The 14349-nt window shown below is 37.9% G+C and overlaps 1 protein-coding gene across 1 annotated transcript in view; it reads left to right on the top strand.

Moving 5' to 3' along the window:
* The window catches only part of Arid2 (AT-rich interaction domain 2), a 149460-nt gene that overhangs the window by 110770 nt on the left and 24341 nt on the right, over nt 1-14349 (top strand). Inside the window, exons 8-15 of the mRNA XM_048365890.1 lie at nt 89-339; nt 664-760; nt 852-1061; nt 2467-2634; nt 6669-6750; nt 8933-9067; nt 9661-9857; nt 10425-13291. Of these exons, the coding sequence (XP_048221847.1) occupies nt 89-339; nt 664-760; nt 852-1061; nt 2467-2634; nt 6669-6750; nt 8933-9067; nt 9661-9857; nt 10425-13291 (4007 nt within the window). The remainder of the gene's footprint in view (nt 1-88; nt 340-663; nt 761-851; nt 1062-2466; nt 2635-6668; nt 6751-8932; nt 9068-9660; nt 9858-10424; nt 13292-14349) is intronic.

Raw genomic sequence — 14349 nt, 5'->3', positions numbered from 1 at the left:
CAAGGAAAGTAAAGTTATTAAGTAATTATAAAACAGCACTGTATATTAAGTGAAATGTCTGTTTAAGTGACGTGTGTTTTTGTTGTAGAAGGTACATCAGGAGAATGGATTTGGGAATCTTTGTTTCATCCACCTCGAAAGCTGGGCATTAATGATATTGAAGGACAGCGGGTGCTTCAGATTGCAGTGATTCTACGAAATCTTTCCTTTGAGGAGGGAAATGTTAAGCTCTTGGCAGCTAATCGTACCTGTCTTCGTTTCCTATTACTTTCTGCACATAGTCATTTTATTTCTTTACGGCAATTAGGCCTTGACACGTTAGGAAATATTGCAGCTGAGGTAAGCATGTAACAGTACTTTAAAACCCTTTTTATAGTTACCAACATTTACTTTAAAATTTTAGGGTATAGCCTTCTATATAGTTGCCTGTATCTACTAGGTTTTAAATGGCTATGCATATTTGTTCCTAAAAGTGGTGGCATAAACTATCACAGTTTTGTGTTGAAAAATATTTAAAATGATGCTTCAAACGTAGCTTGACTATTCTCACAATAATTACATTTGTGAAAGTAATACAACATTGTTTTGTTCACTTTCATTAAATTTTGAAATATACATCATTAGAAGAAGCTATATCTCAACTTTAGTGCTCTTTTCTTTCAGCTTTTATTGGACCCTGTTGATTTCAAAACTACACACCTGATGTTTCATACTGTCACAAAATGTCTAATGTCAAGGGATAGATTTTTAAAAATGAGGGGTGAGTGCTCCTTTTAAGTTTTTCCTTGTCTAAAGTGACTGAAAGTTTCATCATTTGTTAAGAAAAACATGTATGTACATATGCTTTTCAGGCATGGAAATTTTGGGGAATCTTTGCAAAGCAGAAGATAATGGTGTTTTAATTTGTGAATATGTGGATCAAGATTCATACAGAGAGATCATTTGTCATCTCACTTTACCTGATGTGCTGCTTGTAATCTCAACACTCGAGGTGCTATACATGCTCACTGAAATGGGAGATGTTGCTTGCACGAAAATTGCAAAAGTAGAAAAGAGCATAGGTAAGATTAGACAAAAATATTTTATATTCTTTCTAGAGTAGACATCTAATACGGTACTATACAGAACTCTAGATATTTAGGATATTTTAATTTTGAGAAGTCATTAGTCCCTCAGATACATTTGTTTGTATTACTCTTTACTTCTTTTTCCCCCCAGTGTTGGGGCTGAACTCAGGGCCTAAGCACTGTCCTTGAGCTTCCTTTGCTCAAGGCTAGCACGCTAACACTTAAGCCATGGCACCACTTCCAGTGGTACTGAGGAATTGAACCTAGGGCTTCATGCATGCCAGGCAAGCACTCTACCACTAAGCCACATTCCCAAGCCCTCTTTGACTGTTTTTGATGAGTAACAAAGGTCTATCCTGCAGCCAACAGGATTAGCTGTATCTGACATTTAAGTTTTTGTTTTCAAATGGACACCTGCCATTTTTTATGATTAAAGCTGAGTAAATAAGCTCCATTAAGTTCCACTAAGGGCTGGTAGTGGTCCTCAGAATCAGGGAATTCACTCCGTAAAGGTCTTTAGTTTAAAGTATGTCATTTTAGCAGTTAACTCAGAGATTATGGAAGTCTGAGTTAATTTGTCTTGTAATTTATCTCAAAAAAACTGTTACTTTTGAGAAATTAACATGTCACTTTCCAGCCAGGTACAGTGGCTCCAGCCAGTAGTTTTAGTTACTTGAGAGGCAGGACTAAGAGAAGATCATGTTCCGAGGCCAGCCAGGGGAGGAAACTTCTCAAGACCCCTTGTTAACAAACAGTTGGTATGGTATGCCAGTTAACCTAGCTACTTGGGAAGTCTGACATAGGCAGATTATATCCATACACATAGGTGGGCAGGAAGCAAGACCCTATCTCAAAAATAATCATCAAAAAATCAAGGCTGGGGCTGGGGATATGGCCTAGTGGCATGAGGCCCTGGGTTCAATTCCCCAGCACCACATATACAGAAAATGGCCAGAGGGGGCGCTGTGGCTCAAGTGGCAGAGTGCTAGCCTTGAGCAAAAAGAAGCCAGGGACAGTGCTCAGGCCCTGAGTCCAAGTCCCAGGACTGGCCCAAAAAAAAAAAAAATCAAGGCTGGAGGCCTGGCTCAGCAGTAAGAGTGTCTACCTAACAAGCATAAGGACCCAAGTTCAAATCGTAGCATACCCCAAAACAAAAAAAAAGGTACTGACATCTCATTCCCACTTCAGAAATCAGCTTTCTAACTTGAGTCTTCTAAATCAGTTTTCAGAAATGGAGCTTAAAATTGTTTTTCAGAGATTCACAGGTAATTCTTCGATACGCTGGTTTATGACCTAATAGTTGAAGCGAAGCAGTATTCTGTATAAAATGTATTCTCTAGTGTTGCCACTGTTTTGTAATATTACTGACTAATAGCTATTGTTTTTTTGTTTATTTTAGACATGTTAGTGTGTCTCGTTTCTATGGATATTCAGATGTTTGGCCCTGATGCACTAGCTGCAGTAAAACTCGTTGAACATCCAAGCTCCAATCATCAAGTTTTATCTGACATTAGGCCACAAGCTATAGAGCAGGTCCAAACCCAGACTCATGTAGCATCTGCCCCAGGTGAGTGTACGAATTCCTTTCACTTTTAATGTATTCTAATTCTTATGTGTTCTTCTTCTTTAAAATAGTGTAAGATTCAATACTAAGGATAGTATGTAGTACAAAGAAGTGATGTTTTATAGGAGAGTAGGCAAGAGAAGATTTGTGCTATATAGTCTAATTTCTTAGATATTTTACATTCCAAGAATAGCCAGATCGATGTGAGCACAAAGGGAGAACAGCATAGTGGAGAAATCAAGTTGGGAAAAATGTACAGAAATGTGAGAGATTTGGTATTATTCACAGTTATATGAGCAGTAAGTACACTAATGGGCTTATTATTTGTGGTTTGGTCATGGGAAAATGACATACAAGAATAGCTTAGATATATATACTACCTATTCTATCACATGGTGATTAGGATCATAATCCTCATACCCTAAGTCTTTGTTCTGACACCACAGAATTGGGGTCTAGGAGCCAGACACATATGCGTGCATGCACAAAGTGCATCTTCAGGCACCTAGGCCTACACATGCTCATTTCCTTGGCTCAATTCTGTTTAACTCAAAATACTTAATTGTAGTGCAGACTTGTCAAATAACCAGCCTTCTTTTTAGTCCCCGGACTTCTTTTTCATGCTCCTTCTGAAATACCATTTTTGTATTTCAGCACATTTAGCCCTTTTGTAGAATCTTTTCCTATCATTTGTCCTAACCAAAACAATTCATCTTTCACTTCACTTGCCCTTCTACTTCATATTCTTTTACCTTCTAGTATCCCTAAGACACTTCTCTTTTCTTATATTTTTGGATGGAAGATGCTAGTTTTCTTATTTGATCTTACCTCTCATTTTGAAATTAATTAGTATGAAGGTTGTATAGAATATTTGTTCTACTTCTTCTTCACTTACAACTTAGCATCTGAGTTCATTTTCTTTCAACTTCCTTTTGTCCTTAGGAAGAAATGCTAACTTCTTAGGAATCTGTGCTAAGTCTTTTTCCATCCTTGTTCTCTTATTCTAAATCTCTTTACTTGCTTCTTCCTTTCAGCCACAAATACATTGAGGTATTTCTTGTCTTTTCTCACTATCCCAAACCAACAATCTCATTATCCTTAATTTTTACCACATTCACCTATTCACCAAATCTTCTGAGTCTTCCATTACCAGTGCTAATGACTTGATTCAGTTTTGTATCTTGGCACCTATCCGTTCTTCTCAAATTTAATCATGGCTCTATATCCTTTATTCCCAATACATAGTACTAAAATTATGTATTCTATTTATATAAAGTAAGTAATATGTATCATATATCATTGATTTCCATTTTCTTTATAAGTATTTGGTAATGTTATATCAAATGTGTACTTAACCTGCATAAATTCTCTTGACAGAACTGAACAAATAAAAGGCAGAGAGTAGATAATTTTGATTGTCACTACACTCAGTGAACTTTTACCCATGGGCAGTAAATGCTAAGCATCAAATTCATAAACTGGGCATGGTGATACATGCCGGTAATCCCAGCACTTGGGAGGCTGAGGCAAGAGGATCATAAAATTTAAGGCCAGCCTGAGCTATATGGTGAGACCCTGTCTCCAAAACAAAACAGAAAAACAAATGTCTAATAAACTTCAGCAAGAGTATTATTAATTTGACAAAGAAATGAGACAAAGCATGTGGTCTTAAGTAGATTATGGGGAGTGGAGTACGTTTTTTTATACTGAAAGAAATTGAACATTAAATTAATTGAAGATTAGAGTAGTTTGACAAAGAACTGGTTTTGTCACCAAATAACACTGAACTGTAATGGACCATATGTTGGATATTTATGGGTGATTTTGATCGGAGCTATTGCACTTTATAATTCACCTTTAGTCTTAATCTTAACATTCTTTTGACTTCAGTAAATGAACCCACTCTTCTAATTGAGTCCTCATTTGGCAAAAGGACAAAGTAAACATTGAGAGTTTATAGCTTATTCACTTATATAGCAGTTCATTAACAGAGGTAGAAACAGACCTCTAGAGACCTAAAATACTAATTTATGACCTTGAGAGAATTCTTTATTTTTTATACTTACTGTGAATGACATAGGTGACATATTTGATTATTCTTTGTAGTTTGACTTTTTCCCTCTCTAGTTCAATGCTGCTCTCTACTGGTAGGGTGATATTTAGACTTTTTGCCCTTCCTCTCATCGTTAGGAAAGCTTTTCATTTATCTCGTTTAAAATTGGCATTTAATTTCATAATAATTTAAAGAGCTGCAAAATACATATTTTATTGAAACTAGCTTTTAAAAATAATTAGAATGTTCTTTATACTCACTGGAATCTTGAAACCATCTTTGATTTAAAAAATACATATGGGCTCTGATGTAATTGATAGATTGTAATTTATAGAGCACAAAGTTAAGCATGCACAAGAACCTGAAGCAATCTTCAGCAAACATAAATGTCTTACCATCAGAAATTTTGTAATATCTCCTTTCCCATTGCATTCATTCCTGTGTTCTTATAGAATTTTATCTGATTGCAGTGCATTTTTGTATGTGGCAACCTTATATTTGTTACTATGTCAATACTGTTTTGATATAAAATATTTTAAAGTTTCTTCAATTAATTTTGTACTATTCTGTGAATTCTAATTGTTTAAATTTTTATTTTGTCATTATAGGCTTGAGTAATAAGTAGCACATCATAAAATAGTCTATACATTACAAATTTTTGGAATTAATTATTAAGATAAAAGTATTGGAAGTTTGTGTCTTAATGAAATAGATGAAGCTACTTCCTTCCTGATTCTATGGGATTCATTAATCTGGTGTATCTTTGAATGAACAATACTCTTGACACTGATTGCTTCAGTGGAATTGGACTAAATGTCAATTCTACCACTGTTTTCTTTCTCTAGAGATATGAGTTAAGAAACCTGGCTTAAAAAAAAAAAAAAAAAGAAACCTGGCTTATACCAGCAAATAGATGAGAATAAAATTTGTAATTCATTGACCTCCTTCAAAATTATCCCAAAAAGTAATAAACCTAATTTTCGTGATCATCCAAACAAGTAGAATTCTTCACCTTGTTGAAGAATTATCAAGTACCTGGCTTGTTATGAGTATCTATCTTTAGATAAATTTTATTTAAGTTTCTGGTAAGTGTATCAAAGCGTGCTAAGATGTGACTAAATTCCATGTACTGCTTCTTTAGTTAAGAGAGGCACCTGTGTAACCAGCCATGCTAGAGGCTCTAGCATAGCATGTCTGCCTCTCCGGCAGGCTTAGGTAAAACAAAGACTCTAGTCTCAGTACTCTCGAGTTTCCCAGTAGGCCGGAGGATCTGAGAATTTTCATTTCTGTTAGTTTCTCATGAGGTGATGTGTTGTAGATCTGGAGATAACATTTTTGAGAACTGCTGGGCTAGGAAATTAAAGTGTTACTCAGTGGTCAAACATTACCGAATTGCATTACAATATTTTTCACATTTATAGAGTGCTTTGTGTTATGTGCTCCAAATAGTATTGTACTTTATGCGACATTTTTGGCACTGCAGATTTTACCTTATACAACATATAAAAAGCAATCTTCCACAGAACCTCACTGTTTTTTAAGAGAAAGGGTTTGGGGGTTTGAACCTCGGTTCTCACACATGCTAATAACCATGCACTGTAGCACTGAGTGGGCCCCATTTCCTGTGCAGCAGAGTCACTTCCTCATGCCCTTGTCTGTTCCTACTCACAAGTGAGGAAGGTAGTACACGGGAAGCATCCAGTCAGTCTCTAGCCCATGAGAAAACTGTCTGTATTACTGGCTAAGTCACCCATAACACTTATTATTTAAGTGGCTTTGAGGTTATACCTAAGATGGTACCTGGTGTATTAACTACTCCATTACTTATTTGTTTCTTTCTGAAATTTGTATTTCTCCATATGTCTATATACCTTTTTAAAAGGTATTTATTGTGAATATTAATTGGTTCATGTCTAGGAATTAAATGCAGCATACATTGACTGAAGTTTTTGAACTGATGTAGCTAATATATTTTTTTCTTTAGCTTCCAGAGCAGTTGTAGCACAGCATGTTGCTCCACCTCCAGGAATAGTGGAAATAGATAGTGAGAAGTTTGCTTGTCAGTGGTAAGTGGCTTATTTCTATTAAGGCTGTATCCTTGGGAAGAATAAAGCAAAAGAAACAACAACAAAAAATGTATTCACAGTCATCCTGAATGTTTTATTATGGATTTCCTTTTAGTTAGTGTAGAACATCATTTATATCAAAACAGCAATGGAAAAGTCATGTCACCTAAGTTTTGGCATCATTTCAACAAAAAAAATTCACCCAAATTTTTTATAACTAAAGTCACCTGGGCTAGTGGTAGAGTGCTTGCCTTAGCATGCACGGAGCCCTGGGTTCGATTCTTCAGTACCACATAAACAGAAAAAGCCAGAAGTGATACTGTGGCTCAAATGATAGAGTTCTAGACTTGAGCAAAAAGAAGCCAGGGACAGTGCTCAGGCCCTGAGTCTAAGCCTCAGAACTTGCAAAAAAAAAGAACTAAAATGGCCTGGGTAGAAAGTCATTAAATTACAACATTTAGCTCCTTTTTGAAGTAATATTGATGTTAGAAAATATATACATATATATCTTTGACTACAGAAGCTTTTTTGTTTGATTATAAAATTTGTTCTTTTAAAATTAATATTTTGTTGAAAACTGCATTGGACTGTCTTTAAAATCAGAGTCTGTTGTTAAAATCTCTTTTTCATCTAAAGCAGAAATTTTGTTTTATTAAATAAAAAATTTTTGAGACAGAATCTCACATATAGCCTGGGCTACCTCAGACTTGCATCCCTCCTGCCTTAGCCTCCCAAGTGCAGGGACTGTAGGTAGGTACTGCCGAATATTCCCACCTTAGAGAAAAAAAAAGTCAATTTTTTCCTTTTTGTGAGGGACAAGGAGAAATGAATCAAAACAATACAATAACAAGTATCTATCTTGAAATGAGCAACTTGACAGTATTTTTTTCTCGTCATTTTCTGAAAATAAAAAACAAATGTAGAGCAGGTAAGATTTCACTTTATCATGGTTACTTGCCTAATCATTTTATATGAAATAATTTAAATTCCTTAGAAAATTAACAGATTATAGTATAAAATCACTTTTTAATGAGATGTAACTTTAGAAACTTACTTTCTTTTATCTCCTTTCTCTCATTCTCTAACATCATTTGTCACCCATTCCATGTTCTTATCATTGTTCCATATTTTTGGTGGTTTTATGTCTTTGTTTCTATGACAGTTTTCTCTTTTCTGCTTTGCTTAGATCAGGTATATGGTTTAAAATATCTCTATTTGCTTTTTTCTCACCTGTGTTTTTACATACTAACAACCCTTTATTCTTGAGCAATCTCTTGTAATAATATTGGGAAATGTTGCCTTCTACACTGCAGCCTAAGTGATGTTTTTCATATCTTTTCTTTTTGAAATCTTGGTACAGAGAGGATGATGCAAGTTGGCAAGCACATACACCACATACACAGTAAAACGTGTGTGTTTAGGATAGCTAGCTTCTTTCAGACTCCCATGTGCACATTTCCACAAAAGAGGAGAGGGGGAAGAGAATTCTTTTATAAATCTTTTACCATAATTCTCATTTGGTTAAATGTATAAGAAATGACTAAGTTGGTTGGTGCCATATTAGTTTTGGAAAGAGACCTACAAGGAAAAGGAGACCACAGCTCCTGACTTCCAGATGAAAGTCACTAGAAGTAAAAGACAAACTGAAGTTTCAACTCATTTGTAATGAAGTAGCAATAGAAGTGTTTGAAATGAGTGAATAGAAATGTACAGCATGGAAATTATGATTGATTTTGGGAGTAGTTGAAAAGTTCTGGTTAAGCTTTCTTATGAAGAAATGGGATTCAAGAGTCAAAAGTTTTTCTTTAGCTGTTTTTGCTCTTTTCCATAGCAAACAGTTTTTAATCATATATTTTTTATATAGGGCCCAAGTATATATTCACTAAATAAAACTTAATTATAGGACATTTGTTGCCAGCAGACCAAACCTAGTCTTGATGGCAGATGACTATTTGTTTATTCTTAGTGATACTTAACACTATGCATATGATAAAGTAGCTTTTTATTTCATTTATTTAAAATCAAGCATATGTTTACTACTAACATAGGAAGAAGGGAAGCTTGATTAGTCAAGCTTGGTTAGCTTTATGGCACATAATTTTCAAATAATTTTAGTATATTTAAATATGACTTTGCTATCATAGATTGTACAATTTACAGATTTACCTTTCTTTTCTTTTAGGCTAAATGCTCACTTTGAAGTAAATCCAGATTGTTCTGTGTCTCGAGCAGAAATGTATTCTGAATACCTCTCAACTTGTAGTAAATTAGCTCGTGGTGGAATCCTTACATCAACTGGATTTTATAAATGTCTTAGGTAGGATGTATAGTTCATAAAATAAAATGCATGTACATCATTTACAACACCTCTTTGGCCTTTAGAGAAAATACTAAGTGTCTATTTTCAAATAACTCTGCTATTTGAAATTTCATTTGAAGAGGTTGTAGTGTGGAAGTTTAAAGAAAAGGCAATTTCACAAATCACATTTGGAGTTTCTACTGAAATGTAAGTTTTATCAAAGGAAAAAAATCAAATTTTCTTTTCTTCCCCTTATCTACTATCTCAGGTTGAAGACATTGGTTCTTTTTTATCATGAATAATAGTGAATAATTAATACTGTGTCTTCAAATCAAGACTCTTTGATAAGTTCATAAAGTTGGTATTTGTAGTTAGTTACATATGGGATGAAATTGCTTTAAACTCAACAACATTGTTAATCAATTTTTCAACTTGGAGAGTTAATCTTTATTTCTTTCTTTGTTTCCCATTTTTATAATACGACTTTATAAGTCATATTGATTCATACATAGGTGGCAAGGAAGGTAGAGCCATAGTTCATGTAGACATTAGAACCTGTGGTTTTTGCTCCTGTGCTTGTCATAACTAACTCAGTGTGTATTAATTTACAGAACAGTCTTTCCAAATCATTCAGTGAAGAGAGTGGAGGATTCCAGCAGCATTGGGCAGGCACATATTCATGTGGTAGGTGTGAAACGGAGGGCCATCCCACTTCCCATCCAGATGTACTATCAGCAGCAGCCAATTTCTACTCCAGTTGTTCGTGTTGATTCAGTTCCTGATTTATCTCCAACTCCTTCACCTGCAGGTATTTATTTTTAACGTTTGGGGCGGGGGTGTGGGGTTGTTGTTGGTTTGTCTCTGTTTTTGCCATTACTAGCATTTGAACTCAAGACCTTTTGCTTTTTGATGGTTATTTTTGGAGGTGGAGTCTCTTGACGTCTCTGCTTAGCTGGCTTCAGAATTGTCCAGAATCTTAGTCTCCTGAGTTAGCTAGGATTACAGGTGTGAGTCATCAGTGCCTAGACTCCTTTGTTTTGAGACAGTGTCTTATGACCAAAGCTGCCTTTTCTGATTCTCTGGTTCAGCCTCCTTAGTCTGAAATTCCAGGCCTGTGCCACTCTGCCTGGCTTTTTAAAATGTGTATTAATTATTACAAGCATAATTAAACCGAATGAACTATTAGGAATATTTAAAATGTATAACTTTGCCTTGTTTTCCTATAGCATTTTCTTTATTATTCTCTTTATGCTTCAAAGTTGTTTGAATGTTAACTTTCTTAAAAAATATTTTCTCTTGTATTAATAAAATTATTGCTACATGGAGCTTTTCAATCATTTCACTTTGAATTTTGTCTTTCCCCCCCTATTCCCAGGACTTCCCCATGGATCACAAACTGTAGGAAATCATTTCCAGCGGGCTCCGGTTCCCAACCAATCTTCAAATTTGACGACGACACAAATGTCTTTTCCAGTACAAGGTGTTCATACTGTGGCGCAGACTGTTTCCAGAATTCCACCAAATCCTTCAGTTCATACACACCAGCAGCAAAATGCTCCCGTGACTGTCATTCAGAATAAAGCTCCAATTCCTTGTGAGGTTGTTAAGGCGACAGTAATCCAGAATTCTATACCCCAGACAGCAGTTCCTGTGAGCATTGCTGTCGGAGGAGGACCTGTACAGAGTTCTGTGGTTCAGAACCACAGTACCGGGCCACAACCAGTTACAGTTATGAATTCTCAGACATTGCTTCACCATCCACCTGTAATTCCACAACCATCTTCATTACACACAGTGGTGCCGGGACAAATTCCTTCAGGTACTCCTGTCACAGTCATTCAGCAAACTGTCCCACAGAGCCATATATTTGGCAGAGTACAGAACATACCAGCATGTACGTCTACAGTTTCACAAGGTCAACAGTTAATCACCACATCACCACAACCTGTGCAACCGTCATCTCAGCAGGCATCAGCTGGTAGCCAGCCACAAGACACTGTTATCATAGCACCCCCACAGTACGTAACAACTTCTGCATCCAATATTGTCTCTGCAACTTCCGTACAGAATTTTCAGGTAGCTACAGGGCAAATGGTTACTATTGCTGGTGTTCCCAGTCCACAACCATCAAGGGTAGGATTCCAGAACATTGCACCAAAACCCCTCCCTTCCCAACAAGTTCCATCCACAGTGGTCCAGCAGCCCATTCAACAACCACAGCAGCCAACCCAACAAAGTGTAGTGATTGTAAGCCAGCCAGCTCAACAAGGTCAGACGTATGCACCAGCCATTCACCAAATAGTTCTTGCTAACCCAGCAGCTTTGCCCGCTGGCCAGACGGTTCAGTTAACTGGACAACCAAACATAACTCCCTCTTCTTCCCCTTCACCCATCCCAGCTACAAATAACCAAGTCCCTACTGCCATGCCATCTTCGTCCACTCCTCAGTCGCAGGGCCCACCTCCCACAGTCAGTCAAATGCTATCTGTGAAAAGACAGCAGCAGCAGCAGCAACAGCATTCACCAGCACCACCACCCCAGCAGGTCCAGGTCCAAGTTCAGCAGCCACCACAAGTACAAATGCAAGTTCAACCTCAGCAAACAAATGCTGGAGTTGCTCAGCCTGCTTCTGGTGAGTCAAGTCTGATAAAGCAGCTGCTGCTTCCAAAGCGTGGTCCTTCCACCCCGGGCGGTAAGCTGATCCTCCCAGCACCACAGATTCCGCCCCCTAATAATGCAAGAGCTCCCAGCCCTCAGGTGGTCTATCAGGTGGCCAATAACCAAGCAGCTGGTTTTGGAGTACAGGGCCAACCTCCAGCTCAGCAGCTATTGGTTGGACAGCAAAATGTTCAGTTGGTCCAAAGTGGAATGCCATCCACAGGGGGAGTGCAGACCGTGCCCATTTCGAACTTACAAATATTGCCAGGCCCATTGATCTCCAATAGCCCAGCAACCATTTTCCAAGGGACTTCTGGAAACCAGGTAACAATAACAGTTGTGCCAAATACGAGTTTTGCAACTGCAACTGTGAGTCAGGGAAATGCAACTCAGCTCATTGCTCCAGCAGGTATTACCGTGAGCGGAACCCAGGCAGGAGTTGGACTTCAGGTGCAAACGCTTCCAGCCACTCAAGCATCTCCAGCTGGACAATCATCGTGTACCATTGCTACTCCCCCATTCAAAGGTGATAAAATAATTTGCCAAAAGGAGGAGGAGGCAAAGGAAGCAACAGGTTTACATGTTCACGAGCGTAAAATCGAAGTCATGGAGAACCCATCATGCCGACGAGGAGCCACAAACACCAGCAATGGGGATACAAAAGAAAGTGAAGTGCAGGTGGGAAGTCTTTTAAATGGGAAAAAGTACAGTGACTCAAGTCTACCTCCTTCAAACTCAGGGAAAACTCAAAGTGAGGCTAGTCAGTGCTCACTAATCAGTAATGGGCCATCACTAGAACTAGGTGAGAACGGAGCATCTGGAAAACAGAATTCGGAACAAATGGACATGCAGGATATCAAAAGCGATTTGAAAAAACCCCTTGTTAATGGAATCTGTGATTTTGATAAAGGAGATGGTTCTCATTTAAGCAAAAACATTCCAAATCACAAAACTTCCAATCATGTAGGAAATGGTGAGATCTCCCCCGTGGAGTCACAAGGAACTTTAGATGACACTCAGCAAGATACTGCCAAAGGCGATCAACTAGAAAGAATTTCTAATGGACCTGTATTGACTTTGGCCGGTTCACCATCTCTGAGCAGTATACAGGAAGCTTCAGGTGTGGCCGCACAGCAATTTAGTGGTACTGATTTACCTAATGGACCTCTAACTTCAAGTTTGAATTCAGATGTGCCTCAGCAACGCCCAAGTGTAGTTGTCTCACCACATTCTACAACCTCTGTTATACAGGGGCATCAAATTATAGCAGTTCCCCACTCAGGATCTAGAGTGCCCCATTCGGCCCCATCCTCTGATGTGCGGTCTACTAATGGCACAGCAGAATGCAAAACTGCGAAGAGGCCAGCAGAGGAGAATGATAGGGAAACAGTCACAGGAATTCCAAATAAAGTAGGAGTGAGAATTGTTACAATCAGTGACCCCAACAACGCCGGCTGTAGTGCAACCATGGTTGCTGTGCCAGCAGGAGCAGATCCAAGCACTGTAGCTAAAGTAGCAATAGAAAGTGCTGTTCAGCAAAAGCAGCAGCATCCGCCACCATACAGACAGAGCGTGGTCCCACAGGTAAGTCACTGCACTGCCATGTTTCTCTTGTCATAAGATTCTGAACTGTAAATATGAAGACATACTATTGTTCCTTTTCTCACCTTAAAGTTATTGTGCCTGCTTACCGATTTTTCCGTTCTTCCTGATTTTATATTTAACAGTTTTTCAGTTGTTAGCTTTTTGGTTAAAAATCATTTCAGTTTCATTATTTTGTAGTTGCTGCTAATTAGCATCTTTTGGACAATTTCTAAAAATATGTCTAAGTCGTCTTTTTCAAGGAGATTTCCTTTAGCAAGACTTCAGAGGGAGATTTCCTTTTTTTTTGCCAGTCCTGGGGGCTTGAACTCAGGGCCTGAGCACTGTCCCTGGCTTCTTTCTGCTTGAGGTTAGCACCCTACCATTTGAGCCACAGCGCCACTTCTGTCTTTTTCTATATATGTGGTGCTGAGGAATCGAACCCAGGTCTTCATGTCTGTGAGGCAAGCACTCTACCACCAAGCCATATTCCCAGACCCCAGATAGAGATTTCTGTGTGTGTGTTTTTGTGGCCCTTTTAATGGACTTTTGTGTGAACTCAAGAAATTAAGTATGTTCTTGTTATATTTATGTAATTTGTTCTGTATCTTTTTTGTTTGTTTTTCCTCCTGCAGTACTGGGGATTGAGCCCAGGGCCACAGCATGCTAGCAAGCACTTCATTTCTTTAAAAAAGTTTTACTTTGGGGCTGGGGATATGGCCTAGTGGCAAGAGCGCTTGCCTCGTATACTTGAAGCCCTGGGTTCGATTCCCCAGTACCACATATACAGAAAATGGCCAGAAGTGGCGCTGTGACTCAAGTGGCAGAGTGCTAGCCTTGAGCAAAAAGAAGCCAGGGACAGTGCTCAGGCCCTGAGTCCAAGGCCCAGGACTGGCAAAAAAAAAAAAAAAAAAAAAAAAAGTTTTACTTTGTTTGTTTTAGACTTCCTTAATCCTTTGCTCTTCTGTCATATTCTGATTTCCCCTTTTTATTTTCTGTTGTCCCACCTGTATGTTCTAATAATAAACAAAAGTATTTTCTAGGTTCCATTCTACTAAATT

Source organism: Perognathus longimembris, chromosome 1 (assembly GCF_023159225.1).
Source record: "Perognathus longimembris pacificus isolate PPM17 chromosome 1, ASM2315922v1, whole genome shotgun sequence".
Taxonomy (NCBI): domain Eukaryota; kingdom Metazoa; phylum Chordata; class Mammalia; order Rodentia; family Heteromyidae; genus Perognathus; species Perognathus longimembris.
The sequence above is the reverse complement of the archived record's forward strand: the minus strand, read 5'-3'. Positions and strand labels throughout refer to the sequence as shown.